The sequence below is a fragment of the Chlamydomonas reinhardtii genome, chromosome 10 (genome assembly GCF_000002595.2).
Source record: "Chlamydomonas reinhardtii strain CC-503 cw92 mt+ chromosome 10, whole genome shotgun sequence".
Classification (NCBI taxonomy): domain Eukaryota; kingdom Viridiplantae; phylum Chlorophyta; class Chlorophyceae; order Chlamydomonadales; family Chlamydomonadaceae; genus Chlamydomonas; species Chlamydomonas reinhardtii.
Window position 1 is genome coordinate 3870398 of NC_057013.1, and position 19117 is coordinate 3889514.

Here is a 19117-nt window from a genome sequence, read left to right on the forward strand (position 1 = left end):
CTGGAACCCCCTGTCCTTGGCCAAAAGTGGCCGAAATCCTAAAAATGTCTTCGTCTATCAGGGGGGGGGTACGAACTAAACCTCCAGACCCCATGTCCCAAAACCTCCCGACCCCCCCTCCGGACCGACCGACCGACCCCCACCACCGTGCAACCCCTCAAAACCCCCTCAAAACCCTTTGGTTTTTAGCCAGGTCGGTGTCAATCGACTGCTCTCGGCGAGCTCTACAATTGTATACCTCCGGTTCAGCTGGAGGCACAACTTGACTGGCAGCCATGCCACACATGTCCATGTGTCCATGGCCGACCACCGACCCTTCTGTCAGACTACCGGGGCGTGCGCTTAAGCTTACAATTGCGCTGCACATATGATGTTTGGGATTGTGTGCCGGAAGAGATTGGTCGACTTTCTCCCGGGATCATGTGAGGAATCCCGGGATTCATGTCACGCTCGATGGCCGGCGGCAGCCTTGTCGCCATGACCCACACGAAGCCTTGGCCGTTACACGTTAGCATCAGATCGCATAGTCTCCATTACACCAGTGAGAGACGCTCGAGTGGGGCTCTACGCTACTACAATGCCGATGTGGACGGACATGCGGCCGCTTTCCAGAGGCCAAACGTTCTGCAAATGCTTTAGTATGTGCACGCTAATGTGTGCTAGTACTTGTGCTAATGGGCGGAGCGTTTAGAGGGGCGTTTAGGGCGCAGAGACGAAATCTGGCAGTCCCACCCACATCCGCGTGACGAAACCTTGGGGACCCCCAACCCCGACGACCGACCCTGAACTTTGAGGGCCCATAACTTTGCAATTACTACCCTGATTGAAACTCTGAAAGTGGATTTGGAGTCCTCTCGTCAAGCTCCTTCGTTTTAGAACATGGGGCCTTTCCCAGTCGAAACTACCCCCCCCCTGCGTCTATTTGCCGAAAGACCCCCCAAGATCCCGTGCGTTTTGGCCGAAATTCCAAGTCAAGGTCAAAAAAATTTCGTCCGCCAGAGGCCTTTTTGGGCAAATTTCGTTCCGAACGAAGGAAGATACGAGCGCTGAGTGTGCTGACAGCTGACTGTATGCACGTGGTTGTCCCCAAGGGCCCGTGGGCGCGCCAGGGATCCAAGGTTGGGTAACGGCGGGCTTACAACTGCGAATACCTTTAACACGATGAGTACCATAATGAGTATCGCAAGGCTACACTCGATCTTGGACACCTGCTGGGCCGACACTCCATGACTGCGCAAAGTATATAATGGCAGCTTTAGGCTGGCTAGCACGATAATGCATGGCGCCTCTTGTTCAGAGGCAGGCAGGTAAACACGTGAAAGCATCAAGAGGTACCGCGCTCGACTGCAGCGCGGCGGCAGGAGGGGGCATAAACGCACTGCACAAGTACGGTAATAATTTGCGTAATCACACCGCAGTGACACCGCAGCTCATCAGAATGTTTGATATGGTACTCACGCATGGGGGAAAACTCTTCACATTGGCGGCACGAGCTAATTCTCCTCGTGGGTGTCACACTTTATGCATGCATTGCTTGGGCAAAAAGTGGGGCCGCTTGGACCTCAAGCGATGAAGCACCATCCGTCGGTACGCAAGGCTTAACCTCCGTCCGACAACCCGCGTATCTGTCGACACAGGTGGGCACGCATGGACCACACTAACCCAAACGAGCATGCGTACTGCGGCCGACTAGCTAAAGCTATGTGTAACTTGAAACGAATTGACACGGGCTCAGACAACAGCAGGGTGTAGATTACCACACATGAGATGGATCCTTTCAAGCTGCACAACGCGACTGGAGTACACACAACCTTGACCCTTGACCGTTCGACACCACACGCGGCGTGCCTTGCAAGAACAGGTCATTCAAACCCAAGTGGAATGCCGAAAACGGGACCTACGTGAGCCACCCAAGCGAACCTACGAAAGCTACCCCAGAGGCGCTGATCGCGCCTCACATCAGCGGCGCCAGGCGTGAGCTGTGCCGGCGCAGCAGCTGCTCCAGCTCCTCCAGTGCCGCCAGCGGCAGCAGCCTGGGCCTCTCCACCTGCACAAGCTCCACCAGGTCCGGCACGCCCTTGAGCAGCGCACGGCCCTGGCTGCTGCCCACCAACTCGCGAATCACACTTGCCGCGTGGGCCGCCTGTGCGCTGCACGCCGCCGCCATAGTGCTCGCCATGCAGCCCGTGACCCCGACACGGCGGCAGCTGCCGCCGTCGGCAACAGCGGTGGTGGCACCACCGCATGGCGGCGCGGCTGCCGCAGCGGCAGCGTTGCGCCCAACAAGGACAGCTAAGCCGGGGCACTGTTGCTCGCTGACGTGTCTTGTCGCTGGGCTGGAAGGCTTGGAACGTGGCAACTCCGGCATCCTGCCGCTGTGCTCGGGAGAGGGGTCACAGACACTGGTGTTGTCGGTTTGGTCGTGGCTGTTGCTGGTGCTGCCGCCACTTCCAATGACCGGTTGCTGCGGGTGTTGCTCTTGATGTTGCTGCTGCAGCTGCTGCAGCTGTTTGCCGGCATGGCCGCCCTCGTGGCCACCGCTTGCATCACGAGCACTGGTTGGGCCGCCACCACCACCGGCAGTGCGGGAACGTGCAACGGCAGAGCTGTTGGAGCTCACGGTGTTGGCGACGGCGAGGGCCCGCTTCCACAGCCCGCTGCTAATCAGGACCTGTTGACAATACGAGGCCAGTGTAAGCAAACTTGCTAACAGCACCTGCCCAGTTTGCACGCAACCTGCGCCGGCCTTGCGCATACACGCCCTTGCGCGCCCCCCTGCTTACCGTGCCCGCGGCGGCCTTGCTCGCAATGCGGCTGGCGCGGTTGAGGGTGCGGCCCGTGTAGTCCAGGCGGCCGGTGCGGGGCACCAAGCGCGCAGTGGCGGGCCCCGTCTCCAGTCCCACACGCAGCCGCAGGCCGCGCAGCACCACACTGCCATCTCGCCACACCTCCTCGCCTGAGGCCGGGCCGTCACAGGTGCAGAAACAACGCTCTCAGCATCACCAGCCTCAAACGGCAACCTGCTGCCCAATGACATGGTTACGTTGCCCTCTGCAAACACAGCATCAAACATCAGTTCGCGCCGGCTGAGGCTCACCGTAGTCATGTTCCAGCAGCGCCGCCGGCCAGGGCAGCTCCAGCGCCGCCTCCTGCAGCTCCACCGCCCACGCCACGGCTTCCGCGCCACTCCCGGGGAACACCACCAGGCTCATGCCCTCCGCCGCCTGCGCCACCACGTAGCCGCCCGCCGCCGCCACGGTGCGGTTGATGGTGGCGTGCAGCAGCGCCATCGCCTCCACCAGCACTGCCGCGTCCCACTGCCTCAATGCCTTGACGCCCGACACGTAGATGAAGGCGGCGGTGATGTCACCCAGTGGTGCCGCCAGAGAGGACAGCGGCTCCAGGTAGTAGCCGGGCCTGCGCGGGAATCCAAACAAGCAGCAAGCGGTGTTAACAGGGTCATGTGATACTGTACTCAATGGTACGTTAGTGGTTGCGGCGTATGGCGCACGGAAGTTACCCAGGCGGAAGCAAGAAAGCGCTCCTGCCTAGGCGCGAAGCACGCACACACCTGAAGGGCGACACAAGGCCGTGGCGTGGTAGCAGTCGGGCATCCGTCACACACAAGAGCTCCTGGGACTGCTGCGGCGCCGCGCCGGCGGCCACACCCGCGCATTCAGGGGTGGCACCCGAGGGCGACGCAGGGCCGTCATACGCGGCGCCTGCCGCGCCCGCAGCGGCTCCTTTGGGTGTGGCCGCGGTCGTGTTCTGCGGCACGAAGCGGCAGCTGGCCGCACGCGGCCGCACCGAGGCATCCCCAGCGCCGATGGGTGGTGCGGCTGCCGCGGGTGAGCCCAGTGGCGAGCCCACATGCAACACCTGGATCTGCGGTGCGTGGGTGCAATTAGACACATTTAGACACGCACGACGAGGGCGGCAGAGGCAAGGGCAGAGGTCAGCTTCCAGCAGGCGGCACGTCGGTTTACTCCTGAGCGTAAGCAAAGCAGCATTACATTAATCAATACACAAGCTGCTCAGCTGCTACAGTAGCCACCAGATCGGCGCACGCACCAGCGGCAGCTTGTGCCGGCCCAAGCGGTACGCGGCGTGCGTCGCCTCCGTTAGCAGCGTGACGCCGCCGCCCGCCATGTCGCACACGGCCTTGGCACGGGCGAGCACCGCGCCGCGGTACTCGCAGCAGCCGCGCGCCGTCTCCACCACCTCCGAGGGCGCCACTCCCGAGTGCATGCCGATGCGCACCCGCATGCCCCGCAGCGCCAGGATGGGCGAGACCGCCACGCCGTCCTCGATCAATGAGTTGGCCGAGTTGGAGAGCACTTGGAGCGGGGCGTGCGGGTCGCAGGGCTCCTCGGGGGCCTGAGGATTCAGGACGGGGAAAGGAGGACAGCACGAGCTGCTACATGGAACAAAGCAACTGAGCACGATGCGTATGCGCAACAGCCCCTGAACCCCAGGACAACAAGAAAGCGGACGGCAGAGGCTGCCAAGCAGGAGTAGGATGCCGCCTTGCTGCCGCGCACGCAACTTCCTCTCCAACAGTCACCCCCCCGCCCTGCCGCCTCACCTGCACCGCGCTCCAGAGCTGCTGGAAGGTGGCCATTAGGTTGGCCGCGGGTATGCGGCCCATGCTGGCCGCCGTCAGCAGCTTGTTCAGCAGAAGCTCCAGCTGGCCGCGGGGTTCGCTGTCGCGGCCGACGCCCTCGCCCGCGGCACCGCTGGTGCTTGAGTCGCCGCGCAGCCGCGTGAGAAAGCGGCTGGTCTGGTGCGCCAGCGTGTTGCTGGTGTGCGTGTGGTGCTGCTGTCCGGTGTGGTGGTGATGATGGTGGCCGGTGGCGTACCCCTGGCCGTTGTAGGCGCTGGTGCGCAGCGGCCCGCTCACGGGCAGGTCGTCCTGCAATGCAGATGCAACTGTAAGTAACTTGCAGGAATGGGGCTCAGGGGTGGCACCGGTCTTGCTGTCGCTGCCAGGTTGCTGTTTTGCCTCTGCCGGCCTCAGAGGGGAGCCCCCAACCCCAGCTGGCCTCGCTCCCAGAGGCAGCTGCAGCCGCTGCAGACAGTGCGCACGCATCCCCAGCCTGCAACCTCAGGCAGCCCGCTTCACTTACCCCTGCACGGAATGCGCCCGACAGTCGCTCATTGTCGGGTCCGCCGCCACCGAAGCCGCCCGCGTGTGCGCTCATAAAGGGAAGTCGCCGGAAGCCGCCCACACGCCCCAGCCCCGCATTGTTGCCGCCTGCCCCAAACACAGCCGTAGCCAGCGCCAGTCTCATGGACTCATCCCCCGCGCCGCCTGCAGCACTACTGCCGCAGCCCACAGTGCGTGTGGCAGTAGCACCGGCGTCACCGTGAAGACCGAACCCGGCGGCCCCCGCCACGGTGAAAGGGGAGGAGCCGTCTTCGAGCAGCGCCGCACCGGACGCCGAGTGGAGCTGTTGCAGGTGCTGGCCCGACCGCCAGCGCGGCAGGTGGCCGCGGCTGCCCATGCGGATGTTAGTCCCCTCCGCGCCCGCCTCCACCCCGACATACTCGGCACATTGCGGCGCCGAGTGCAGGGCGGGCGGCGCGACGTCCGGCGCTGCCCCCACCTGCTGCGGCGACACTGGCGAGCCGCGGCGCACCTCCGAGCCCACCGCCTGCTCCACCGCACCTGGCTGCGCCGGCTGCGCCGGCTGCGCCTGCTGCGGCGCGCAGGGCGACGGCTCGCTCAGCGCCTGCGCCACAACCGCCTGGTTGACGTGGCCGCACGCCGACAGCACCCCGGAGTCAACACGTGTGTGCGCCTGGCCCGACCCGGCGGCAATAGCTGCGGCGTCGGCATCAGCGGTATGCTCGGCGGCCTCAGCAACCGGGCCGGCGGGGCCGAGCAGCTGTGGTGCGCCACGAACCTCCTGACTTGCGGCGGACGCCAATGGCCGGCTCGAGCTGTTGCTTCCAAATGAGCTAGGGCCCCTGCTGTTGCCACTGTCGGCAGCGTCAGCGGCGGACGCACCTGCACGCTGGGTGCCGCCCGTGGCCTGCCGCAAGCCGCGCGTGACGGCGCCCCACCACAGCCCACTACTGGCGCCGAGCGACTGCTGCGGCCCCTGACGATTATCGGCGCCAGCCGTGGAAGCAGCGGCCGGCATGACAGGCGACGCAGCTTGCTCCTGCTGCTGTTGCTGCTCTCCCACGGCCTCCGTAGCGGCGTAGCTAGTCTGTGCCTGCTGCCTCTGCTGTAGCTGGTTCTGGCTGGTGTGGGGCGAGGGGAGGGAGCGCGCGTCCCTGCCCCGTACGCCGGCTGGCAAGGGGCTGTCAAAGGAGCGGCGCCAGTTGCTTTCGGTGGAGCCGTTCAGGAAGCTGCTGGCGGGCAGCAACGCGCTCGCGCCGCCAGCACCAGCCATCGCGGCCATGGGTGTGGCGGGGAAGGACCCGGGCCCGGCCACGTAGCCAGACAGGGAAGGGTAGCCGGCTAGCGTGTTGTGCTGCTGTTGCTGCGGCTCCTGCTCCGGCTGCCACTGCTGCGGCTGTGGCTGCTGCTGCGGCGGCTTGTCACCCAGCATGATGTCCACGCCAGCCGCGGCGCGGGCGCATGGCGTGCCGCGGGCCGCCGCGGCCGCCGTCATGCCGCCGCCAGACTTCCTGAAGCCACCGGCCTCGTTGCCCGCCTTGCTCGCGCGCGCGGCCATCAGCAGCTCGGATAACTGCGGGCGCCAAGAATCGATCAACAACCCAAAACAACACGTGTAAGTGCGTTCCGTTCAAGAGCACCCCAGTCGAAAGCATACGCAAAATGTTGCCTCCTCAGCAATCATGACTCAAGGCTGCAGTGCACTGCAGGCGATGGTGTACCACCGTGCCGCCGTGCCAGGGCTTCGCTTATGCCGCACCTGCGGGTTTGGCGCCGCCCACACCTCGCTGCCGTCTGCGGTGCCGAGCAGCAGCGGCGGCCAGTCGGCGTCCAGCAGGCGGTGCTGCAGCTCCACACTGAAGGCCAGCGCGGCGGCGGCCGAGTGGAAGGCAATGATGAATGCGTCACCCTGGAGGTGAGGTGCAGCCGGGAGGGAGGGAGCATCAGGTGGCGGTGAGGGATAAGGCGCCTGTCAAAATGACCAGTGAAGGAAGGAAGTTACGCGTCCGATCAACGGGCTGGCTGGGCCAGTCACGCGATGATGTTGAAGCCAGGCAGGGTGCTGAACGCCGGGTTTGCCAGGAGCAGTAGCAGCAGCCCGCGCGTGTCTGCCTCCCCCGCACGATGTCGCCCACCTCTGTGCTGGCCTCGTAGCCGCCATGGGCCTCCAGCGCTCGCCGCACCTCCTCATGGTGGATAGACAGACACGTGTTCATCACCTCAGCAGGCAGCATCTCCCTGTGTGTGTGGAAGTGTACGCGAACACGTACATGTTCGAATTGCATGAGGGATGGGAGGAAGGCGCACGCGCGTACGGAAGCGCTTGCAGGTGCGTGGCAGATTGACGTGCAAGCGGCGTCCATAACTTCGGTAGGTACCGAGATCCACAATGCAGTTGGGTCCATCAGGGCATGCTACGTTGCGCGCATGTCTCGTGCCCTGTGCCCGCGCCGCCTTGCATAATGTGCTCAGGCCCACACATCGCGCCAAGCGGTCCTCACCATAGCAGGGTGGAGTTCTGGAGGAAGACGTGTAGGGGAGCGGTGGATGCGTGGCAGCAGAGTGAAGGAGAGTAAGTAGAGCGGCAACGTGGACGGTCAGCGCAACAACGACCACCGCACTTCACTAAACGACAGAGTCATGCCGCATGTTCAGGCAAAGCGTTCTGGCAGGCGGCTTGGCTTGCCTGGATGTCGGTGGTGACGAGGGTGACATCGGGGCCGTGACGCGGCGGCAGCACCTTGCCACTCAGCAGCCCAAGGTGCCGCCGGTGCCGATGAAGCACCAGCGCCACCGCCGCCGCCACCAGGAGCAGCAGCAGCACCACCGGCACCACCACAACCATCGCCAGCTCTCCGCTGCTCAGGGTGACGCCATGCGGCGGCGGCGCGGCGGCGGCGATGTCGGCCGCGAGGGAGGGCGTGTTGGCTGGCGGCGTGTAGCCAATGGAGGCCCAGTACATAGACATGAGCGTGCGGGGGAAGGGGATGGCTGCGAGGGCAGGGCAAAATGGGGAGAATGGGGGCAGCGGTGGTGGAAATGGCAGGGATCAGGCACGGTGAGCGGGTTAAGCGCAATAGGGTGCACGCAATAGGGCCCGTCACTAATCCCAACCAAGGTCATCCCGGCCGTTCGAGTCCGTTGCGGGTGCAACCTTGCATGCGTAGCGCGCCCTGCCCCAGGCCATCCCTAGCCCGCCCAACCTGCCAGCCCACACACAGTGTACGCACATGTGAGCACGAAGCTGAACGCGGCGCTCAGGTTTGCAGCCAGCGCGCGGTCCAGCGCTGCAGTGCCCGGCAGGGCCGCCGGCGCCACCACGGCGGCCCGCGCGGCCCGGAACGCGGCCTCATCCAGGGCCACTCGGTAGGCGGAGCTGTGCGGCATCCCCAGGTCTTGGGCACCCCATGTTGCACTGCCCGCCTCCAGCGCTAGCAGCGTGTCGCATACGCCCGGCCAGTCCGCCGGATGAAGGCCCGCCGCGGCCGTCAAATTTACGGTGGCGCTGGCGTTGGCGCTGCGGGCTGCGCCTGCGGAGTTGCGGGGACACGAACCAGTGTGCGTCAGGCGTCGCGTGCAGCATGTCATGCTGTGGGACTCGTAGGCGAAGGCGGCAGGGCCTCGATCGGGGTCGGGGTCTCAGCTTCAGTACGTGTGTGGCACCACCGTCGCTGCAGCAAAAGTGCCCGTACGCGCTCTCACCATAAGTACGACAGCCTTTGACCAGGCCTTCGTACGGCGTCAGCAGGCCGTATGCAAGCTCATGCAACACCTCGTACACCGCGTCCGACTGGCGGGCGGTCATTTGGCGCGGCTCGCCCTGGTGGACCGGGTGTGAGCAAACGGCAGCATGAAGGCGTCTTATCAGACAGACACAGGGATAGGGAGGCTCGGGAGTGCCACTCAGGCTACCGAACAACCCAACACAACCCCAATTACCCCACCCCAGGCATTTGGGCTCCGTCGATGCGGTGTGCGGCGTGCGGTGTGCACGCACGAACACATGCACGCACACACGCACAAACACAAGCACGTACACACGCCCATCTAGGGCTAGGAGTCTCACCTGCAACAGGTAGAACCCTGCCACTGCCGTCAGCGGGACGCGGTTGACTGGGCTACTGGCATTGGTGGCGTTGGTGGCATTGGTGGCGATGTTGAAGCCCCGGCAGCGGCCGGTTGCATTGCAAGACACCAGTGTTGCAGCCAGCGCCGTGGTATTGGGTGCTGAGGCGTTGCCAGCAGCCTGCTGCAGAAGCCGGTGGCCGCTTGTGACGCCGCCAGTGCTGCCGTTTGCAGTGCTGTTAGCAGTGCCGTTAATAATTGCGGCATCCGGGCGGTTCAGTTTGGGATTCTTAGACTGCAGCTCTTTGAAGTACTCTGCCGGCGGCTGCGAGGGCGGCGGCCGTAGCCATACGCGGTCGCTGCCGGGCGCCGCAGCCACACCAAGGCGGCCCGCCAGTCGCGGCGCGGCCGGCATGGTGAGGTAGGACAGCACGTGCGCCCAATCGATGGTGAACAAGCACTTGCCTGCGACGGGGCATGTGCCGTGCATACAAGTGAGTGTGTGACATGTGTGAGGGCCAGGTTTGAGTCCAGCGACATTGCTACAAGGCCCCCTACGACGCGCTGAGCCGGTTGCTTTGCCAGCTTGCTACTGCCACATATACCGTACATTAAACATGGTGACAGGAAGCATTCAACATGCGTTTCAGCAACGCCTGTCATGCCTCCCTTACTTCCAGCGGGCGCCCAGGGCCTAGGGTGGGCGCTATCACACCTGCTTTGAAGTGCGGGTTGACGGGCGGGCACATGTCGCCTGTGTTGCCGCTGGTGGTCTCCAACGTGCTGCCTGTAATGCTGCTGCTTCCACCGTCAGTAGTGGTCGGCGGATCCTGCGGATTGTCGTATGCGATGGTGCCGCTGCTGCCAATGCCGCCGCTGGGGTTAAAGCCACCCGTGGTGTTGAAATTCCTCCTTGGCGGGGCGCCAGGGGTGCTTTGGGAGCTGTATGCTGGGGAACTGCTACCGGAGGCACCAGAGGTGCTGCCGCCATCACCGGCAGAGTCTCCAGTGAACGAGCCACCCAACGAGCCGTCAGATGACGAGGAGGAGGAGGAGAAGGACGAGCCACCAGTCGGGTCGAAGCCGCCCTCACCACCGACGGTTGGGTTGATGGGCACCGCCTCCGGCGCGAGCGGTGTCGACTGCCACATGCCGGTGCCGCCGCCGGTGCCGCCGCCGGTGCTGCCGCCAAAGCCCAAGTAACCCGGGCCGGCGTCCGAACCCACAATGACGTCGGGGCCGTCCTCCTCTCCGTCTCCGGTCGAGCCGCTGCCCCCGCTTGAGCCGCTGCTGTCACTGCTGCCGCCTGTGCCGTTTGGGTCAGTCATAGTCAAGCCTGAGCCGCCGCCGCCAGTGGTACCGGTGGTGTCGGACTGTGTCCACGTGGGTCCAGCAGTGCCGCCGCCGTCCGTCCACGCCCAGCTGCCGCCGCCGTTGTAGCCGTTGATGACGTTGCCCGTGCCGGTCTCTGGTGCCATAGGCACCATAGGCGCCATGCGCGGGGCGCTGGGAGCGTAGGTCGTCTCGAAGAATGTCTCGCCAGAGAGCATCCCGCCGGTCATTCCCGTGCTGCCAGGTAGCTCATCGCTGCCGCTGCCACCAGAGCCGTCAGTGCTGCCACCGCCACCGCCACCATCGAAGCCGCCGCCGCCGAAGCCGCCGCCGTTGTAGCCGTTGATGGTGTTCCCGGCGCCGACGCCGTCTCGCCGTGGTGGGTCGTCTATGGTGATGGTGTCTGATTCAACCCACTGCTCCGGCGCAGTGAGGACAGCGGTGGTCCCGTAGCCGCCGTAGGACCCGTACACGGGCACGCCGCCGCCACTGTCCTGCGCCCGCCGCCGGCGCCCGCCCGTGGCGCTGGTATCAGCGCCATAGCTGGGGCCGCCGCCATAGGTAGGGCCGCCGCCATAGCTGGGGCTGCTGCTACTGTCGGCGCTAGCAGCAGCGCTTCCACTGCTACTGCCGGTGCCAGCAGTTGCGCCGGTGTTGCTGCTGCTGCTGCTGCTGCTGCCGGCAGCTGCGGGCTTACCGGTCGCCAGTACGTCCCAGTCCGCCGGCGGCCAGCTCTGCGCCGCAAGCCGCCGCACCAGCGCCAGGGCCTCGGTCATTGCGGGGTTGTCCAGCAGTGGGGTCATGGAGCCCGTGTCAAACCACACGCCCTGCGCCCGGCCCTCGGTCTGGGCCATGGACGCGTACACGGCGCTGAGAAGAGACCACAGCTTGCAGCCTGCGCAGGCAAGGGGCATGGGGTCCCATGGATACGAGCTTTGACGATGGCGGTGATGAAAGGGGCACAGAGCTCACGCTTCCCACTTCCCACACGAGCCTGACGCGGGCACCGAGCGCCTGGCCGCGCCTGATCCAGTGACCGACTGTGCAACCTAATGGTGAGTCGTCAACCGACACCCGCCCTCGCGCGCACATCCGCCACACTCAGCCGCCGCGCCCCGCCCCCCGCCATCCCGGTCCGCACCTCTGGCCAGGTCAAGGCACAGGCCGTGGTCCGGCTGGCCGTCTCCGTCCATGTCCCGACCCTCCACTGCAGCCGCCAAGGTCAACAACTCCTCCCATGTCCGGGGCTCAGCAGGGGCCTCCGCCGCTGCTGATGCGGGTGTCGTCGCGCGTGGGTTGCTGCCGCCGCTGCTGGCCGCCGCTGCCGTGATGCTGCTGCCACCAGCGTCCCTTGATGCTCCTGCCCCAGCGCCGCTGTCGGCTGGGGGCAGGCGCGAGGTGCTGGTACCGCTGCCACCGCTGCCGCTGTCCCCGCCGATCGTTTGTGGCCCCAAACCTGAGCCAGCCGACGCGTTTAGGCTGGGGTATTCTACCATTGAGCGCCGCACACCCGGCGCCTGCTGCTGCTGGGTCCTAGCGCCGCCACTGGCCGGCGTCGAGACCAGGGCCCGCGCCGCTGCCAGCCAGTCTTTTCGGTACAGGGTGGTCATCCAGGTTAGGGGCTCGCGCTCAAAGGGCAGTGGGTCCAGCCCTATGGGCAGCTGGCCCACAGGCCGGGCCTCGTAGTCAAAGATTACAGTGCCGTTGCCGCGCGTCCAGTCCCACAGCCCGACGTAGTAGGACTGCGGGGCGGAGCGGAGGAGGAGCGGGGCAAGGTTAACGCCACTTGGGTTGCTGGTGCAGCTGGAGGATCCTGATGTCATCGGAATGTGGGACCACGGGCGAGAGGAAAGCATTGTCACAGCGGCAGCGCATGCAGGCCGTGCGCCGTATGCTCGGTGCGCAACAATGCGCCGAAGACGCGTTTGAGCAATATACAGGGGCGCCTCTGGCAACGGAATAGGTGCGGCACGAGCGGAGACCCAACCCACCTGGAAATCGTCGTAGGCAACAACACGGCCCTGAGAGCCATCGGGTTCCGCCGGCCTGTAGAGTAACCGTGGCGATAGCGGGTTGCTTATGGTGAGCAAGCAGGCGGTTGTGGATGGCAAGCACGTACGCAAACCTTACTAGAAGTTGGTTTGACCCTGCTGCTGTCTGGCCGTGACGTGACGTTACCGGTACGTAAGCCCCGGACTCACCCGAACGAGAACCAGTGGACGTTCGTCTGGTTGCTGGGCATCCGGTCTTGCACGACCGTGTCCACAATAATGTTATACGGCAGTGACGGCTGGATTAGTTTGCCCGTCGTCTTGTTGACCTTGCTGCCACCGGCAACATCAATGCCGCTGCTGACAGAGCCGCTGTTGTTGAGCCTGGCCAGCGCCGCGGCTGTTTTGGTCTCGTTGAGCAGGCGGTTGTTGTTGCTGGCGGCCCACTTGCTCGCGTCGACCGACATGGGCATCATGTTGTGCAGCGCATACACGATGTGGATCTGTTGGCAATGTGACGTTGTTTGCAGCGTGTGGGTTTGGGTTAGGATGCCTTGTCAAGATCGCTTCCAGGATCGCTTCAAGGAGCAGGCTCAGGGCAGTGGATGGATCCAGTGATGTATGTATTCTTGCCAAGTGGACATTACGCAGCAGGCTGTGTGTAACACAGTGACCCCGCATATCCGCACCTGCACGTCGGGATCGCCGCATGTGGCTGCCGTACTTGCGTATGACAACTTCAGTTGGTCCAACAGCGCCAGGCTGTATAGCTTGAGGTCAGGGTTTTGAAGGCTGTGTAGTGCGACGACACAAAGGAGCAAAAGGGTGAGTGTATTGCGCGGGATTGGCGCTAAGCGTGCCGTGCGTGTCTGGGAGATGCTGTGGATTGTGCATGAGAGCACACGCACATGCCATGAACCCCTATGAATGAGAGTCGACAGGACATTTCGCGTAGACTGCAGGAGGCCGACGCGATGGTCGACGACCTGCAGCTGCTGTCACCACAACTGTGAACGTCCGTGCTTTCACGCCCATCGATCCCCCGGCTGCGGCTGCGATTTAAGCGGCCGTGACCCGGCCTGCATAAATCGAGCTCCAGGGCCAGATGCGCTCGGCGCAGTGGATCATCGTCCGCCGCAAGGCCGCCCTGCTGCCTGCGCATGTCCAGGCCGCGCCGCTGCTGGTGCTGAAACCACACACGCCCCCGTGGCTGTGCTGCGCAGACCCCCGCGCACTTGCTGTGACTTTATGCGGTGTGCACAAAATACTGTATTCGGTCACGGGGGGCGTGCAGCTTACTTGCTGCCGGCCACAGCGCTGTGCACAGCGTGCTGCGTGTCTGCCTGGGTGCCTTCTTCCCACCCTACGAACAATCGCGCTGGCCCTGAGAGAACAACCTGGAACAACAGCCGCAGGTATCATGACCCCCAACAACCAACTGCTAACATTTTTTGCTGCAGGTTACACCGAATACGGTTCTTCCTTTGCTCCCACTAGGAGCAGAACATCACGGACGCGAATGTGAGGGAACACCAAACTTCAAAACCTCAAGTATTCACCTTTCGCGAATTTCAGATATCAAACCCTCCACAGCATCTTCAGTGGCGCCAGAGCCGCTTGAAGTTTGCGCCAGACTCCGTCCGTGTGCCCAGCGCTCCGCGGCGTGGGAGCTCGCTGCGCCCCTTGCAAGCCGAGCATATCCTAGTTGATGTCCTTGGCAAACTGCAAACAGTGACAAGAAGAGACACAAGCAAGGCCACATGGCTACTAATGTCATTTTGCCTCGTCGGGCAGAGCGCAAGAAGTCATATCAGCCATGTTATGTAGAGTGACAGAGTAGTAAAAGAAGAAAACAATTGTGGATAGCACCTGGGTTTTGCTAGGGCGAAACATCTTCTCATTGCGTGCCCGACTGTGCCATGTTGCATGTGCATCAATGTCCAAGCAGATAATATCATAGACTCGTCTTTGTTTGTCACGATCTCAGTCTCAGGAAAACCGTCATCCCAGTCTTGCTGACGGTCTGCTGCCGTGCCGTGCCGGAATCAGGATGGTTTTACGAGCCGTGCCGTGGCCTGCCGACCCCGTTCGCAGCGTTGGCAGCAACCGGTGTAATCGACGCGCACATCTACGCGACAGCGGATGTGCTCATTAAATGTCCTGCACGCGGCTGTCATCACCCATTGTACCGGATCAGCATGTCTGTGAGCTGGTCACAGCGGCACACCCCGGACTGATCATGCCGGCCACATCCTAGCCTTGTCAGAGTGGTGGCTCAGGTCAGCCCTCAGGGGTGCATACCTCCCTGACGTTTCCTGCCGTAACATCGCAAACACACTGCCCTGGTTCACTTAAACAGTGCTGTAAACGCGAACACTAGGGGTTGCCGAGGCCCGAGGGTGAAGCTGTCGGTCATGGCAGCCAAGCCCTGACAACGTCGGGTACCCTTACATCACAGTTACTTTGTTCTCACACCTGACACCTCCCAAGCCCGTGCTGTCGGATGAAGTCGGATCGTAAAAGCAGTCGGGCCTTGAGGGCTCACCCCAGCGCATCCCAGTTGGCTTTGAGCCTCTGCACATCCGATGCCTTCGCCGGAGAAGCGTTTGCGGCGCCAGCTGCTGCCGCGCGAGCCGGCGAGGCCCTGGCGCCTGCGGCGGTCGCCGCCGGCGCGGGGGGCGGACGAGCAGGCGAGCCAGATGCCGCCACCGCGCCGGCGTGCGGCCGCGGCGCGGAGCCTGCGCTGATGCGTACAGCCACGGGAACGCCCCCCTGCGAGAAAGCACAGGTGCAGTTGCGGAGTGTAGCTCAGTGCATGCGTATGAACACACCGGTCGGCAGAGGTGGGTGCCCGACTCACACGTACATAAAGCGGCAACGTTGGTTACTAAACCCGCTTCTCACACCCGATGGGAGGCAGTCACCTTGCTCGCCGGCGAGGAGTCCGCAGACACGCGCCGCGGACCCGCGCCCTGCGCCCCGGCCGCTACTGACGACGGCGGCGTGCCGCCGCTTCCCGCGCTGGCTGCTGAATTGGAGCGCTTCAAGCCTGGAGCCCCTGCCGCTGCCGCACCCATCCCAGTAGTGCTATTTGAGCCGCTGGGGCCCCGCCAACCCGCGCCGCCGCCGCCACCTCCTTTTGCAGCACGCACTGCACCCAGGCCCCCGCCTCCCCCTCCCCCTCCTCCCGCGCTAAACGCATTGGCGTCATCTATCTGTCGCTGCAGCTGCAACTCAAACTCGGACTCTTCTGGGTAATCCTGGTCACTCGCCGCCGCTGCGCCCTTGCGCGCCGCTGCGCCGCCGCCGCCACCGGCTGACGCCGCCGCCATGGCCGCCGTCGCCTTGCCCAGTCGAGAGCCGGCCGCCACAGCCGCCGCCGTCGCGGCGGCGGGCGACGCTCCCAGCCCGCCCGACGTCGCCGCGCCGGCACGCGGCGGCAGGTATGCGCCCGGCGCCGCCTTGTTGGCGCCCGGCGCGGCGGTGCGAGCCACCGGCGGCGCCGCCACTGGCCCCGCTGTCTTGAGCACGTTAGACTCCACCTGCTGCTGTAGCCGCGCCTCAAAGTCGCCGTCGTCATACCGGCTGCGGTCCTCGTCATCCATGTCGTAGTCTAGCAGCGCCTCGCCATCGTCACCGGTGCCGGCGGCTGGCGCCGCCGCCGGGGCGCTGCGTGCCGGCGGCGGCTTGGCGGACCCCGGCCGCCGGCCACTGCTAGGCCGGTAGTTGGGCGGCAAGCCGTACTGCACGTACGACGGCATGTTGCCGTTGGCGGGTAGGGGCGGTTGTGGCCCGCGGGCCTGCAGCCGCGGCCAGTCGGGCTGCCCGCCGGCCTGCGCGTGCGCTGCAGCTGGGTGCGGCTGTGGCAACGCGGCAGCGCCTGGCCGCCCCGAAGATGACGGCGTAGGCAGGTCCGTGATGCCCAGCTCGCGCATGGCTGCCGCCAGGGCCGCCGCGCGGAGCGGATCGTCGGCCGGCGGCGGCGCCGACGCTGCCGCGGATGACGGCGCTGGCGGCTGACGCAGTGGCCCTGGCGAGCCGCCCATGAAGGCAGCGGCCCCTGTGGCGCTACCGGGGCGCAACGCCGCCGCCACAGGTATACCGCCATGTTTAAGCGGCGCCAGCGCGCCCACGCCCCGCCCACCTGTGGCCGAGGAGCCGGGCCCTGGGCTGCCGACAGCCAGCGGCGCCAGTGGCGGCGCCGCCAGGCGCGGCGGCGTGCCTGCCCCGGCGGCGGCAGCTGCCGAGGCATTGGAGGCACTGCTTGGCCTGCAGAGGAGCAGGGAAACATGCGCCGTTGAAACGCGTATGGCCTCAAGCAAACCCGGCGGAGCGCAGAAACCCGGACAACAGCAGCAACAGCACTGCCCTGCCCGGCCCACCTGGACATCCGAGGTGTCGTCACCTCCCCGCAGTCCACTACCATCACGCCGCCACCGGGCCCCACCGCTGCTGCCGCTGGGTCCACTTCATTGCCCCTCGCATCGTACAGCTTGCCATTCAGCACGAACACCGCCTTGCCAGCCGACCCTGGCCGCATGCCGCCGCCACCGCCAATGCCCACACTGCCGCTGCCGCTGCTGGTACGGCTGAGCGGGTCCCCGACCGGCAGCGACGCCGCCGCGGCAGCAGTGCCCACAGGCGCAGCACCGCCACGGCCACCGCTGATGCCGTGTCCGGCTGCTGCTGGGGGCAAGGCGCCTGAAGCGGAGGCGGCCAGAGCGGCAGCGTCGCCAGAGGGCACCGCCACTGCGACACGGCCCTGCACCTTGACCGTCTTCGTCAGCACGAACGGCCGCTTGACGGCGTCGTCATCCTCCTCAATCAAGTCGCCGTACTCACTCAGCCCGCCGCCGGCCTGGCCCGCATCTGGCCCCGCCCCTGCAGCCGCCTCCGCCGCGTCCGCCTGAGAGAAGCCCTCCGGCGGCAGCTCCACCGCCTGCCGCGGCGGCGCCATGGGCGGCGGCGCGCCAGATCTCGAGCCCACCAGTGCTGCCGGCGCCTGCTGCTGCTGGTGCTGTGGGTCCGCCCCCGGCTGCATGCCAAGGAATGCGGCAGCCAGCGGGTCGGCGGGGTCCGGCCCGCCCCCCACACCACCCGCCCCTGGTCGCCCTGCTGGCTGCTGCTGTTGCTGCGTAAGCGGCAGCGTTGGCGCTGGCGGTGGCGGCACATGTGCTGGTGGAGCTGGCGTGATGCCGGGGTAGGTGGCTGTCACGTCATCAGTGAAGGCGGCACTCCGAGCGTCCAGTTCCTGAGGGACATTGTGTCGGCACCATGCGTGTGTGCATGTCTTGTTAGTGAAGGACGTTGGCAGGTCAAACAGCTGCGATGGCGTCTTTGATGTCGCACGGCCCGGCCCCATGCCGCCAGCTCTCGGCCCACGGCCCGGCCACAATCCGGGGCGCCGCATCTCCGCAGCCTGCACACCCTTGCAACATGACAACCACAATTTGTCAACCCATCTACCCCTAGCCTCCAGCCTGCCAGCCCGGACAACTGTACGCCGCATCATTCCCACCTGCTGCCCGGGCCAGTAGGCCAGGCGTGTCAGCAGCGCGCTCTGCTGCGCCGGCGTGCCCTCCAGCCCATGGTGCACGGCCCGCATGGGGACCACCAGCTGCCGCACGCCGCCAAACAGCACCACCAGCTCATCTGCAAGCGACACACGTGTACACACACACACACACACATAGGCAGGCCACTGCTCTTTAACACACATAGGCAGGCCGCAAGCGCGCAGTGACTGCTGCTTGCAGACACCTGAGGCCGCCCCGTGTCGGACTTGACACAGTTGCTGCTGTGTGCTGGCTGCACAGCTATTTCACCAGCTCGTGAAAGCTGTTTTTGATTGTGGGACACCAGTCCTGGCGGCACAGGCCTGACCCGTGCCCTTACCCTGGAAGTGGCCGCCGAGAGGGCCGCTGCCATCCGCCGAAGCCTCAGGCGGCTTGAGCTCCAGAATCACCTGCAAAGCCGGTTTACAGGAGTTTTCAGTCAAGGTGACAAAGTCCAGCAGCAGATGAGCGGCAGGCATATCAGCCCCGCACCAGGAGCTCTGCGTGGAGCACCCCGGCCCCCGGACTACTGCAGGCACACACCCTGCCGGTCGAGTTTGGGCCCAGCTCTAGCACCACATGAGGCGGATTTGACCTAAGCTCTGCTTTTTGCTCAGGCGGAATATGCAAGCGAAAGCTGGGCGAGAACGGGTAGGAAATGACGGTCTGCAATTGTGCATTTGTCGTGTTCTTCAGCAGGAGATTGCGAGTCAAAGGTCCCGGGGTGCTTGCATAGTTGCGAAACAGCACCTCCGAGGGCACGCAGTAAACTGGCTCAGCCATGTTCAAAACAAGTGGGCCGCGTGCCGAGCGGACCTGTCTTCCATTATTATCATCAAAGCTTCATGCAAACGCACTTCACAATGCTTTCGTTACTTAGCTATTTGGTGTGCTTGGGACCATCGGATTCAACGAGCGAGCCCATGCGGTTTTACACAGTACCCGAGGGCAGGGACTTGTGTGGGGTGGGGCCATGGAATGGGAGCTCGGTTCGCGAAGGGGCGCAGTGCTGTAATGTTGGCGGAGGAACCGGGGAGGTTTGAGGA

At 64.8% G+C, this 19117-nt stretch overlaps 2 protein-coding genes across 2 annotated transcripts; both read right to left on the minus strand.

Annotated features, from left to right (window-relative positions):
* Positions 1-1123: 1123 nt before the first annotated feature.
* On the minus strand, positions 1124-14365 carry CHLRE_10g447700v5 (uncharacterized protein). The gene is made up of 20 exons (XM_043066910.1): positions 14076-14365; positions 13206-13308; positions 12727-13019; positions 12517-12571; positions 11667-12267; positions 9909-11420; positions 9195-9658; positions 8831-8948; positions 8359-8658; positions 7815-8119; positions 7630-7646; positions 7264-7366; positions 6888-7037; positions 5127-6701; positions 4586-4912; positions 4072-4377; positions 3572-3885; positions 3098-3417; positions 2784-2956; positions 1124-2671 (listed from the first exon to the last, which is right to left on the minus strand). Exons 1-20 carry the CDS (start codon positions 14276-14278, stop codon positions 1955-1957), a joined length of 7956 nt encoding a protein of 2651 aa, XP_042920307.1. The 5' UTR covers positions 14279-14365; the 3' UTR covers positions 1124-1954.
* Positions 14366-14459: 94 nt separating this feature from the next.
* Positions 14460-18945, minus strand: CHLRE_10g447735v5 (uncharacterized protein). Its single transcript, XM_043066911.1, has 6 exons — positions 18615-18945; positions 18412-18481; positions 18035-18168; positions 16899-17767; positions 15441-16785; positions 14460-15288 (listed from the first exon to the last, which is right to left on the minus strand). Exons 1-6 carry the CDS (start codon positions 18852-18854, stop codon positions 15058-15060), a joined length of 2889 nt encoding a protein of 962 aa, XP_042920308.1. The 5' UTR covers positions 18855-18945; the 3' UTR covers positions 14460-15057.
* Between the last annotated feature and the right edge of the window lie 172 nt (positions 18946-19117).